The 12,815-nt window shown below is 38.8% G+C and overlaps 1 protein-coding gene across 1 annotated transcript in view; it reads right to left on the reverse strand.

The window, feature by feature from the left end:
- Tm9sf2 (transmembrane 9 superfamily member 2) overlaps positions 1-12,815 on the reverse strand; it is a 61,131-nt gene that overhangs the window by 17,476 nt on the left and 30,840 nt on the right. Inside the window, exons 6-12 of the mRNA XM_090341931.1 lie at positions 11,070-11,194; positions 8,926-9,037; positions 7,264-7,343; positions 6,269-6,377; positions 4,127-4,259; positions 2,725-2,844; positions 366-423 (exon numbers count right to left, since the gene is read on the reverse strand). Of these exons, the coding sequence (XP_090198057.1) occupies positions 366-423; positions 2,725-2,844; positions 4,127-4,259; positions 6,269-6,377; positions 7,264-7,343; positions 8,926-9,037; positions 11,070-11,194 (737 nt within the window). The remainder of the gene's footprint in view (positions 1-365; positions 424-2,724; positions 2,845-4,126; positions 4,260-6,268; positions 6,378-7,263; positions 7,344-8,925; positions 9,038-11,069; positions 11,195-12,815) is intronic.

The following is a 12,815-nucleotide window of genomic DNA, read 5'->3' on the forward strand; positions in this document are numbered from 1 at the left end:
TCTGTTGAGCATTATTTAAAAATTTAAGGTAGAGGAATAGCTCAAGTGGTGGAATACTTGCCTACCAAGTGTAAGGCCAAGTACAACCTTCATTATCATTAAAAAATCAACAAAGGAGGGCAGGGAGCGGGGCCTACTGCTTGCCTAGCATACACAAAGCCCTGGATTTGATTCCCGGCTACCACATACACAGAAAAAAGCCAGAAGAGGTGATATAGCTCAAGTGGTAGAGTGCTAGCCTTGAGAAAGCCCAAGGACAGTGCCCAGGGCCTGAGTTCAAGTCCCAGGACTGGCAAATATATATCAAATCAACAAAGAAAAAAAAAAAAACAAAACAACTAAAGAATTGAAAAAAATTCGCTTACCCAGGACAAAGGAATGATGTCAACAAAACGTTTGTTTTCCACTTTTCACCTCCAAAAGCTACAGAAGAAAACAAATGTATAAATATAAAATTTATTTAAAGGTAAATCAAATACTCATATTCCCAAGTCCAGTACTGACCAAACTGTCAAGGAGCACTGGCTGTTCATTCTCAAAATGATGTCTACAACTATGGAATGATATATTTCACCAAATAGTTCAAATCTGAGAACATAACAGAGGATTATCCTGACTAAATGCTACTATATAGATTTTTGCTTCAGCAATACTGCTTACCCAATATGAAAGGGTGAGTCATCGAGACCAGTTCTTATCTATTTTTGCATTAATCTTAACTAGTATTAATCAATGGGTCCAGGCACAGAAAGGACACACTGAGGACCCCCATTTATTTGTTCTAAAATAAGGAATCCTAAAGTCTGACATGTTATACATTTAAAATTTCCACAGTAGGCCTGATTCTTAAGGATTCATCTGCACTGTGATATCTAACAGAGGTTAAAAGAATAAGAACAGAAAGAGGATTACAGCCTTTTGTGAGTGTGCTTGCCAATCCTGGGCTTAAACTCAAGGCCTGGGCATTGTCTCTGAACTTTCTGTTCTACATAAAGGTAATACTCTACCACTCGAGTCACAACTCCAGCTCTGACTTTTTGATAGTTAATTGAAGGTATAAATCTTAGGGGACTTTTCTACCCACGATGGCTTTGAACTGCAATCCTTAGATCTCAACCTCCTGAGTAGGTAGGATTACAGGACGAGTCACTGGTACATGTTTAGTTTTTAAATGTTTTTCTATTGGCTTATATTAGTTATATAACAGGGAATTTCACTGTTGTATCTCCATACTTGTTATCATTAATTAGCAAGTTTACCACTTGCCTATATACCTATAATTAATATTTGATATGAATTAAGAGCTACTATTGCAAATTATTAAGAGTTTAATAATTTCATGTCTGTGAAATGTAAGAAAAGATTCTGTAAATTTGGTATTGTGATTCACATACCTGTAGCAGGAGAACTGCTTAAGCCCAAGAATTCAATTCCAACCAGGCAAATGCAGCAAGATGTACCTCCCCACTTACCACCCCCAATTCCACTCCATGAACTTTTTTCCTCTCTTGACAGTGTCAAGGCAGCACCTCTCAGTAACATTCTGACTAATTAACACACACCTAAACTGCAGCAGGGTGATATGAAGGATGGAGAGGCAGTGGGATGCGGTCTTACTTGGGCAAGTAGATGGAGAGTCAAGTTTGATAGTGCACAGCCTGGCTGAGAAGGCCAGTGTAGATGAAATAAGGAGGAAAGGGATGAGTAAGATATAAAATAACACTTGTATGGTAGGCAGGGGTCTGACTGTTTTATACATGTTACTAATCTAGTCCTCTCTCTTTTAGTAAAGGGAAAATTCACAAAAATTAAAACCAAGCTAGGTGCCAGTGGCTTATGCCTATAATCCTAGCTACTCAGAAGGCTGAGATCTGAGGATTGTAGTTCAAAGGCAGTCCAGGCAGGGAAGTCTGTCAGACTCTTATTTCCAATAAACGACTCCAAAAAGCTGAAGCAGCACTGTGGCTCAAGTGGTAGAACACTAGCCTTGAGCAAAAGAAGTTTAGGGACAGCACGTAGGCCCTTAGTTCAAATTTCAGAAGCAGTGTGTGCAAGCATACACACACAATGTCATAAGTTTAAGGCTCTAAAAATAAATCTTTAAGTTTTTATAAATACTAAATTGATACAATATAATCTCTTTATGTGAGAGTGGGTAAACTTAGATATAGTACTTGTTTCAGTTAAGAAATTGGTCTTTCTCAGCCAGGCACTGGTGGTTCATGTCTGTAATCCTAGCTACTAAGGACGCTGAGATCAAAGCCAGCCTGGCACAAATGTCCATCAGACTCTTATCTCAAATTAACCACCAGAAAACTGGAAGTGGTACCATGGCTCAAAATGGTAGGAATTAACCTTGAGCAGAAGAGCTCAGGGACAGTGGCCAGGCCCAGAGTTCAAGAACCATGACTGACAAACAAAACAAAACAAAACTCCAGGCAATTCTCATTTGCACTGTCAGTTCCCACATGCTTCTTCTACGCATATACCAAATCTAAGCTGTTTTAGCCTGACCTGTGAAGCCAAAGCATAACAGAAAAAGGATGGAAGGGATATTAACAAGCAGCATGTACATTACCTATGTCATTGTGACAGCATTTATCACAGATAAATCTAAGGACAGTTATTCACATAACAAAGGAGAACCCAACCATGTCTTTCCCCTTTGGAATACCTGCTTTGGAGCATCATGTATCTGACGTAGCCACAACAGTGCTTACTTACATTTATAGAATCTGGCAGCAACATAGCCTGCAGGTGTGCCCAGCAGTACCCACAAGACGACAGCACACGTCATCAGGGCTCCTCGGTTGGCAGGAGACAAAAATCCCAGGCAAGCAAAAACTAAAAGACAAGGTTTTTACATGTTATTACTTGGCTTCCTTTGATGTAAAATGGCAGATCTGACTTTTTTTTTTCCTTGTATTCTTTTAAGTTATTTTTATTGCTTGCCTAGCATGCATGAAGACCTAGGTTTGCTTCCTTATTCCCACATACACAGAAAAAGCCACAAGTAGTACTGTGGCTCAAGTGATAAGAGTGCTAACCTTGATCAAAGGCCAAGGACAGTGATCAGGCCCTGAGCTCCAGCCCCAGAACTGGCCCCCCCAAAAAAAAAAAAGTGTATATACACACACACACGCACACACACACATATGTTTGTATGATAAAGGTGATATACAGAAAGGTTACAGTTACCTAAGTCAGTATATTTCTTTTTGGACAGTGTCACTCCTTCTCTGATTCTCACCCAGTTTCCCTCTCCTGTTCCCACCCACAAGTTGTGTAGTTCATTTTCAACACAGTATCCAGACAGTATCATTGCTGCACTTGTTTACCCTTTGCCCCTCCATTTCTATGCCCCATCCTGCCCTATCCTCCTAAAGACAGAAAAATGAACAAGGCAAAACAAAGAGAAAAACCTCATTTCCATTTCCTGGAGTTCTTTTGATAAATATTATTTCATATAATCAGATGCACTATACCTTTGCATTCCTCTCCTAAATTAAAAAAAAAAAAAAAAAAACACCTCAGCCAGTGTAGCTGACCTCCAATTTGTGGTGCTCCTACCTCCACCTCCTTAGCGCTTAGATTACATATCTATCTCATTCTTAAAATTAAAGGCCAGAGGCTCACACCTGTAATCCTAGCTACTCAGGAAGCTGAGATCTGAGGATTGCAGTTTGAAGCCAGATAGGGCAGAAAAGTCCATGAGAAGTGGCAGTGTGGTTCAAGTGATGAGTGCTAACGTTGAGCAAAAGGAGCTCAGGGAGAGTGCCCAGGCCCAGAAGCAGCAAAAAATAAAAAATTAAAATTAAAATTAAAAAAAAAGAAAGAAAAGCAAAAAACAAATACAATCTCAGGAAAAAAATACATGCGTTTACCAGCTAACGTAGATCTCAATAACGTTTAATGTAGTATATCACTATGGCCCTATATAACTCAAACTTGCAGTTTCAAGTTTCTGGGAAAGATCCTGATGCACTCAGAAACAAATAATACAGATTTTGAGTGTAAAAAGAACTCTTAGGAACAATCTAGCCTCGTTAATTAACTGAAGAAAGCTGGTTCTCAAATACTTAGAAGAAGTACTGTTAACTTTAAAAGTTTTTCACTTAACACTTACAGAGAGTCACAAAAGTCATAATTAAAATCTGGGTCCCAGATCCTAGGAAGACTGACAGGAGCATTCCTTTTCTTGGAGGGCGGAATATATCACCATGAACCAGTTTCCAGCCAAATTCTTCCTGGGCATCTTCCTACAAGGATAATGAAATCAGCACAATATATCACATGGAATTATAAAGACAACTACAGTATTTGTTCACTGATGAACATTTCATACAATTTTAAAATAAAAATATTAATAAATGTTAATACCTACTTCAGTTCTGAAGAACAGAGCTTACCTCATGGAACTTTACATGACTTTCTTGAATTGTTACTAAAGGAATGTTGCACATTAAAGCCCATATATATAGTTATTAAGACATAAAATATTTAAGATGTATAATCAACCCAAGTCAAAGAAAAGAGCTTACAGAGTAGACCAGCTCTAAGTTTATAATTATTAATGCACTCTTTTCCCAATTCGAACACGATAGAAGTTGGGAAGAGGTGAAGAAAATGGGAATAACACTGAAAACACAAGAGAGGGCACTGGTGATTCATGCCTGTAAACCTAGCTATTTAAGGAGGCTGAGCTCTGAGGATCAAGGTTCTAAGTCAACCACGGTAGGAAAGTCTGTGAGATCCTTATCTTAAATAAACTACTACTACTAAAAAAAGTAGAACTGTGGCTCAAGTAGTGGCACTAGCCTAGATCACACACACACACACACACACACACACACACACGAAAACATGACGTTTTGCATTCACTATGTATTATTCTGATCCTAAAAAAAATATTATTATGTCACCACAAAATATAAAACATGTAACTATCATGCAACTTAAAATAAGAATAAATGAGCCTGGGGCACTGAAGTTACTTTTTTTGTGGGTTGTAGGGCTTGAACTCTTGGGCCTGGGAGCTGTCCCTCAGCTCTTTAGCTGAAGGCTGCCGCCCTACCCCTGGGCCTGGGTATTGTCCCTGAGCTCATCAGCTCAAGGCTACTGCCCTACCCCATGAGTCACAAATCCACTTCCTGTTTTCTAGTGGTTAATTGGAGATAAGAGTTTCACATTCTTTAGTGTCTGGTCTGCCTTTCAATCTCGATCCTCGGATCTCAGCCTCTTGAGTAGTTAGGATTACAGGCGTGAGCCTGGGACCCCAGCTTGAAGGTACTTATATACTAAACGCAAAATTGAAATAAGTATAAATTCAATGAAAACTGATATTTAAAATGGAAATATACACAAATTTAAGAAATGCCTCAGTTATCCTATTCAATTCTGACTTCCCAACTTGATGGTAGGATGGGAAGAAGGTGACATTGATGGAATGTCAGAAAGAGAAAGAGGCAGCGTCAGAGTTGTACACACACAACCTATTTTGCACTTGCTTCCAGATCTGGGCAAGGCTGTGAACAGTTCATCGAGGAATGCTGTGATGACTAACATCTTATAGAATGCCAATTCTTTTTTTCTTTTTTCCCCTAGTCATGGGAAGTTCTGGTAGTTAACTGGAGATAAGTCTCAGAGAGCCTTTCCTTCACGGGCTGGCTTTGAACCATAATCCTCAGATCTCAGCCTTGTGAGCAGCTAGGATTACAGGCATGAGCCTCTGGTTAAGTATTTCTCTTTCTCCCCCTACTCCACCCTGTCTTTTTTTCTGGGGCTTGAACTATGGGCTTGGGTGCTGTCTCCAAACTTCTTTCACAGACATGAGCCATTGGCGCCCAGTCAAGTATCACTTTCGTATTTGAAAACGTGAAGATAACTTTTGAGAAGTGTTTCAAAAGTAGATTTTTTTTTTTTTTTTTTTTTTTTTTTGCCAGTCCTGGGCTTGAGCTCAGGGCCTGAGCACTGTCCTTGGACTTTCTCAAGGCTAGAGCTCTACCACTTGAGCCTCAGCACCACTCCCGGCTTTTTTCTATGTATGTGGTACCGAGGAATCGAACCCGGGTCTTCATGCATGCAAGGCAAGCACTTTATTAACCACTAGGCCAAACTCCCGGCCCTCAAAAGTAGATTTTTAAAGCTGTATTTTCAACTTTCTTGAAAAGCAAATTTTAAAGCTATACATTCAGTTTTCTTGAAAGTGATATAAAGACTATCTTTAGGAACCTGAAACTAAGCAAATAAAATATTTCCACTTACTCACCGTGGAATCCATCTGATTATATCTGGCAATATCTTTATGCAGCGTCCGTAGCATAATCATAGCTACCATCCCAGATAAGAAGAGAACAATGACCAGGGAATTCATTATGCTAGAAATAAGCACATCATGTTTAATTTGTAACCTGATCAATGTAAGTTTACAAACAATATCAAAAACTGTCTATTGAATAATACTGAAATAGCATTCATCAAAATATAAATAGTACCTAATACCTAACAAATTCAATGAACTATGTTTTTCCATGTTTCCTTCTAGTGAATACATAGCATTACGAACTTATTATAATTATTTCTTTTGAGACATGTCTTGCCAACTTTCCCAGGCTACCTTTAAACTGACAATCTTCTTAACTCAACTGGGATTACGGGTATATGTTACTATACCCAGCATTCTTTTTTTTTTTTTTTTTTTTGGTGTTAGTGATTGACTCAAGGGATCACACAATGGATCTACTACTGAATTACTATCTCCAAGTCCTACAGTTTTAGTCTTTTTAAAACTAGAATTGTTTTTATCTAGGTCAACATTATTAAATAACTATGAGCCTAAATCATTACAAAACATACACTAAGAAACTTTTTGAAGAACACATTTATTCAGTAAGTTAGTGAGTGCCAAGAAGATTAGTTAGCCAAGTAGGAAAAGGAAACGACAGCACTATAGCACTATGGACAGGGTTGAGCCACACTTTGGAGAGTATAATAATCACTGTACAACAGCAGCCTCTATAGTGAACACTCTTGCATGGCAGGCAGCCAGTGATGTGCAAAGATGGTCTACCCCATTATCTCCTTTAACATTCCTTTTATAAGGTAGATATTTTTAGATTCAGAAGCAAATACCTCATCACACTTAAAGCCAAGTTTTGAATCCAAGAACAGACTTCTGAGTATACTAGAGAGGGATAGAGAAGTAATGAAATGTCCAAAGGAACAAAGTAAAAGGCCAGTACCAGATGAACTCTATACTCTTACCTAAACCACTGAATGTGAGTATGAGGCATAGACTCCAGAATATAGTCCCATCTAGATGCCCATCTGATATTTTTATCTTCCTGGAGGGTGAAAGAAAAAGAATCTTTGACAATCTGCTGACAACACACATTAGGAATCCAAATTTCCTTCAAACTGCTTCCTTCCCCTCACTCAATACTTGCAATTTCTAACAGTATAACTTGGGTTAGTAACGAGATTCAAGGAGTTTAAGATTTTCTCTATCTAGTGTAAATGAGAATGAGATTAAGTAGTAAATTAAAAAACAAAAACCAAACCATCCACAATACTTACATACAAGTGTTCTAACAGTCTTGCTTTACATTATAGCTAATAAAGCTATGCTTTTCAATGTCAATCATTAAATCTATATTGGTTTCTTTAGAAATCAACTGACTGGAACTTGATTTTATTTCTTCTTTTTGTGACAGAAATGGGGCTTGAACTCAGGGTTTGGGAACTGTCCTTTGGCTCTTCTGCTCAAGGCTAGAGACCAACCACTTTGAGCCACAGATATCTACTTCTAGCTTTCTTGTGCTTAATTGGGAAAAAGTCTCATGCACTTTCCTGGCTTTGACTGTGATCTTCAGATCTCAGTCTCCTGAGCAGGTAGGATTATAGATATGAACTAGTGGGTACTCTGCTAGGAACTTATTCTTTATGTCTGTGGGACAACTGACCAAACGAAAGTTAAGGTATACTGAGCATCTGGCAAATGTCACTCATACTAAGCTCTTAATTCTTAGAAATACACACAGTCTATTGTGCTGGCCTTACACAACTAAACACATATGAGGCATTAAACATTGCAACTCTATTAGATTGTCCAGCCTTTTAAAAACTAGAGGTGGAATACTGCCTAATATTGTTTTCCAAATGATTTTAGGGTATGTTCTATCTTATGTCTTACATGTATCGCTTGGCATAATACAAATCAAGCTCAATTCTCTTATTTCCTATATCTTTTTTTTTTTTTTGCCAGTCCTGGGCCTAGAACTCAGGGCCTAAGCACTGTCCCTGGGCTTTCTCAAGGCTAGAGCTCCACCATTTGAGTCACAGCACCACTTCTGGCTTTTTTTCTATGTATGTGGTACTGAGGATTCAAATCTGGGTCTTAGCAAGCACTCCACCACTAGGCCCGTCAAACTCCTGGCCCATACTACACCTCGCACCCCCCTTGTACCGTTATGGGGCTTGAACTTGGCCTGGGTGCTGTCCCTGAGCTCAGCTCAGGGACAGGTAGGCTATCGCCCTACCCCTGGGCTTGGGCAGCATCCGTGACTTCTTCAGTTTAAGGCTATTTACTGCCCTACCCTTGAGCCAAGCCCTACTTCCTATCTGCTTCAGGTTAGTTGGAGATAACAGTCTCAGGTCCTTTTGTGCCTGGGGTGGCTTTGAACCTTGATGCTCGGATCTCAGCCTCCTGAGTAGGACTATAGGTATGAGCCACTGTGCCAGGCTCCTACACCTTTTTATTCACATTAAAACTTTATTTCAAGATGTATTTCATTGCCTAGTACACTGATGAACTGTTCTGAAAATCAGCTCATTTAATGAGCTTAATCCTTAATATTTTCAATTAGTTTAAATAGTATTAACTTAAAATCAATTTCTGAGTTATACTAAAGATAAAAACAAACTCACCTCAAAACTAATAGAGTAAGTATAGGCAATTTTGATCTCCCCAGAAGCTTTGTTACTTATATCCATGGGGGGTCCAGAGCAGTCTGGTTTATCTACATGAGTATGTCTGAAGCTGTGGGGAAAAACATTTTTGGCAAGATGCCATTAAAATACAGTTCAGAAAACAGGATAAAATAGTTTAGAAATTCTGTGTATGGGTGGGGGTGTGGGGGGGAGGGTAATGGGTACCAAGACATGTGAAAGGGTATTAATGTATGTGAATTAATGCACCTTCTATCTGGCAAATATCATGTAACCCTTTTACTAATTACAATAAAAAAATAAATAAACTAAAAAAAAAATAAAAAAGAAATTCTGTATATATTTCACAATGTTGCTGGTCACTAAAATATGAAATTATTCATATTGTATTTAATAGTACAAATATTTTCATATAAACAGTAGGCTTAATTATATGCATAAAATCACTAATCAAAATTATGAGCAAACTTTGGAACCCACAGTATTTAACTTTTTTTTTTTTTTTTTTTTTGTGGGTTATGGGGCTTGAACTTGGCCTGGGTACTATCCCTGAGTTTTCAGCTCAAGGCTACTACCCTACCCTTGAGCCAAGCCCCACTTCCCTTTTCTGGAGGTTTACTGGAGATAAGAGTCTCAGGTTCTTTTGTGCCCTGTTGGCTTTGAACCTTAATACTCAGATCTCAGCCTCCTGAGTAGCTAGTATTACAGGCGAGCCTCAGTGCCTGCTCCTGGATTGACTCTCTTTTGTTCTGGTCAGTAGTGGGAATTGAACTCAGCCTTAGCGCTGTCCCTGAGCTTTCAGCTCAAAGCTGGCACTCTATCCTTTTGAGCCATAGTGCCACTTCCAGTTTCTGGTGGTTAATCGGAGATAAGAGTTTCGTATTTCATAGACTTTCATTCCCAGGCTTTTTTTTTTTTTTTTTTTGGTTCTTGTTTTTGCCAGTCCTGGGTCTTGAACTCAGGGCCAGCACTGTCCTTGGTTCTCAAGGCTAGAGCTGTACCACTGGAGCCATAGCATCATTTCCAGCTTTTTTTCTATATATGTGGTACCAAGGATTACCTGGATCTTCCTGCATGCTAGGCAAACACTTTTACCACTAGGCCAAACTCCCAGCCCCCCAGGCTGCTTTTGAACCACGATCCTCACATCTTGGCCTCCAGGCTTATAGGCGTGAGCCACCAGTGCCTGGCTGACTATTGCATTTTTGAGACAAGGTCTGGCACTATGTTACCCAGGATATTCTGGGGGCTGGGAGTTTGGCCTAGTGATAGAATGCTTGCATAGCATGCATGAAGACCTGGGTTTGATTCCTCAGTACCATACATGTAGAAAAAGCCAAAAATGGTGCTGTGGCTCAAGTAGCAGAGTGCTAGCCTTGAGGAAAATGTTTAGGCTCTGAATTCAAGCCTCAGGACTGGCAAAAAAAAAGGATACCCAGGATATTCTGAACTCCTGGCACAAGTAATCCTTCCTTCTTGCCTCCTAAATGCTGAGACTATAGGTACTTATGGCTGTGTCTGGCTAAATAATCTTAAAAATGAAAAGGCAACAAAAGGAGCTTAGCATAGAATGTGGAAAAGCAGCTAGTTAAACAGAAGGAACAGTCATATTTAACACTCATCAAAGTATCAAAACATGTTAATATCCCTGACAACTTTTATGATGCTCTTTCAATAGTTTTTCATGTACTTGTAGGGATACTCCCCTGGACCTCTCACCAGGAAGGTCACACATTACCAAGACTGTGCTCCTTCCACTTTACAGGGAACACTGAGCTAACTGCTCAAAAGGTGGCATAATCACTTATTAAGACAAAGTAATAAGAAAGATACTCATTAACAAATCAAGCTAACGGGAGGTTTAGTCACACCAATTCTCAACTATCAGGACAATGGTTAAAGAATAAGTTAACTGGGCTCCAAATACTTATTATTTGCACCTAAGTTCACGCATTTATTTGCACTTTTTAAAAAGAATTTATTAGTGTTGATTTTTACATCATATTTTAAATGACAAGTTTAACAAACAAGTGTTCAAGGAGGGAATCTCTATTTACAATCACTGGGACTTAGTATTTAGAACTTAATCAATTATTTGCATTTTTATTGATGTATATAGTTACCTTTTTGGTTCAAGTTTAGCAGCTACCAATCTTGCTCCCATGGACCCAGTTTCAACTACGTGGTAATATATTTTGATGTCAACGTGGTTGAAGATGTAAAAGGTATCTCTTTCATGGAATTCTGACTGTAGAACAGAAATTAGTTAAAGACAGAAAAATGTCTACACAAGTCAAACAAAAAAACCTTCAAAATGGGCTATAATTAAGAAAATTTAAACTTGTATAAAATTTTAATTCTTTCCCATTATTATGCCTAAGTTTTAACCACAACTCTTTCATAAACTTAGGAAAAGGATAAGTTGTGCTCTTTAAAGTTATAATTTTTTACATAAATTTAATAAATATTTTCTAGCTTTTTACTTATAATAAAATTAATTTATATAAAACACTAAACACACTTAAACCATATACATTTAAAATATTCCTTTCTTAAAACTTTGTAACTTTGGACTAAATCAACAACCTAAGTGTCTCCTCTGATCAACTCTCATAAAAGCATTAACCTGGGGCCAGGAGTTTGGCCTAATGGTAGAGTGCTTGCCTAGCATTCATGAGACCCAGTTTCTATTCCTTGGTATCACATACATAGAAAAGGCCGGAAGTAGTGCAGTGGCTCAAGTGATAGAGCTCTAGCCTTGAGAAGCCCAAGGACAGTGCTCAGGCCCTGAGTTCAAGGCCCAGGACTGGCAAAAAACAAAAAAAAGCATTAACCTATAACAAATTTCACGATCAAGCTCTCCAGGCATCGGTGGCTCACACCTATACTCCTAGTAACTCAAAAGGCTGAAGTCTGAGGATCTCAGATCATGAGACTTACCTAATTAACTACCAGTTTTTTTTAAAAAGTGGTAAGGGGAGCTGTGGATCAAGTAGTTGAATGAAAAAGCTAAAGGACAATGCCCTGGCTCTGAGTTCAAGCCCCACTACAGACAGGAATACACATATGCCCATACCCCCAGTAAGTCAGGGTGTTACTATTATGCTAACATTAATTCACCTGATTGCATGTTTGTTACTGGGGTACTGTTGATGTATTTGGAAGAGTTTATCACCTGAGCCATTATCCCATCCTGTTATTTTCAGACACAGTCCCATGCTTTTGCCAGAGACCAGCCTCAGACTATAATCCTCTTAATCTCTGCCTCCTAAGTACCTGGGATTTCATAAGCGAGCCACCATGCCCAGTCCTTATATCCAATAATTTTAATCATGTTCTATGATAATGTCTGTTCTATGAATCCAGTTTTATTTCCCCCTATGTATGTGGTACTGAGGAATCAAACCCAGGTCTTTGTGCATGCTAGTCCAAACTCTCAACCTTGAATCCACTTTTAATTGTAGAATAATGGTTTCGAAGATATAGTACTTGGTTATCTCATATTGTTACAGTATCTCACTTTTGTTATCTGATATATTGTATATATGCTTGATGGGTTATTTGAAATTGGATAGGGAAGGGGGGAAAACAACATGAGTGGCGGGTAGGAGGAGGAAAATGGGGACCATGACATGAGAAAGGGCATCAATGTATGTGAAGTAATGCACTAAACTTCTGCAATACATATTTCATAAATTTATAATGGGGCCTTTATGATATTATTCTACTGTCGACGTTTTTTTGTTTTTTGGTTGGTGGTGGCAGGGCTTGAACTCTGGGCTTGGGTGCTGTCCTTGAGCTTTTCAGCTCAAGGCTATTGTTCTACCACTGCAGCACAGCGCCACTTCTGGTTTTCTAATGGTGAAATG

The sequence above is a fragment of the Megascapheus bottae genome, chromosome 11, assembly GCF_031878675.1.
Source record: "Megascapheus bottae isolate mThoBot1 chromosome 11, mThoBot2.hap1, whole genome shotgun sequence".
Classification (NCBI taxonomy): Eukaryota; Metazoa; Chordata; class Mammalia; order Rodentia; family Geomyidae; genus Megascapheus; species Megascapheus bottae.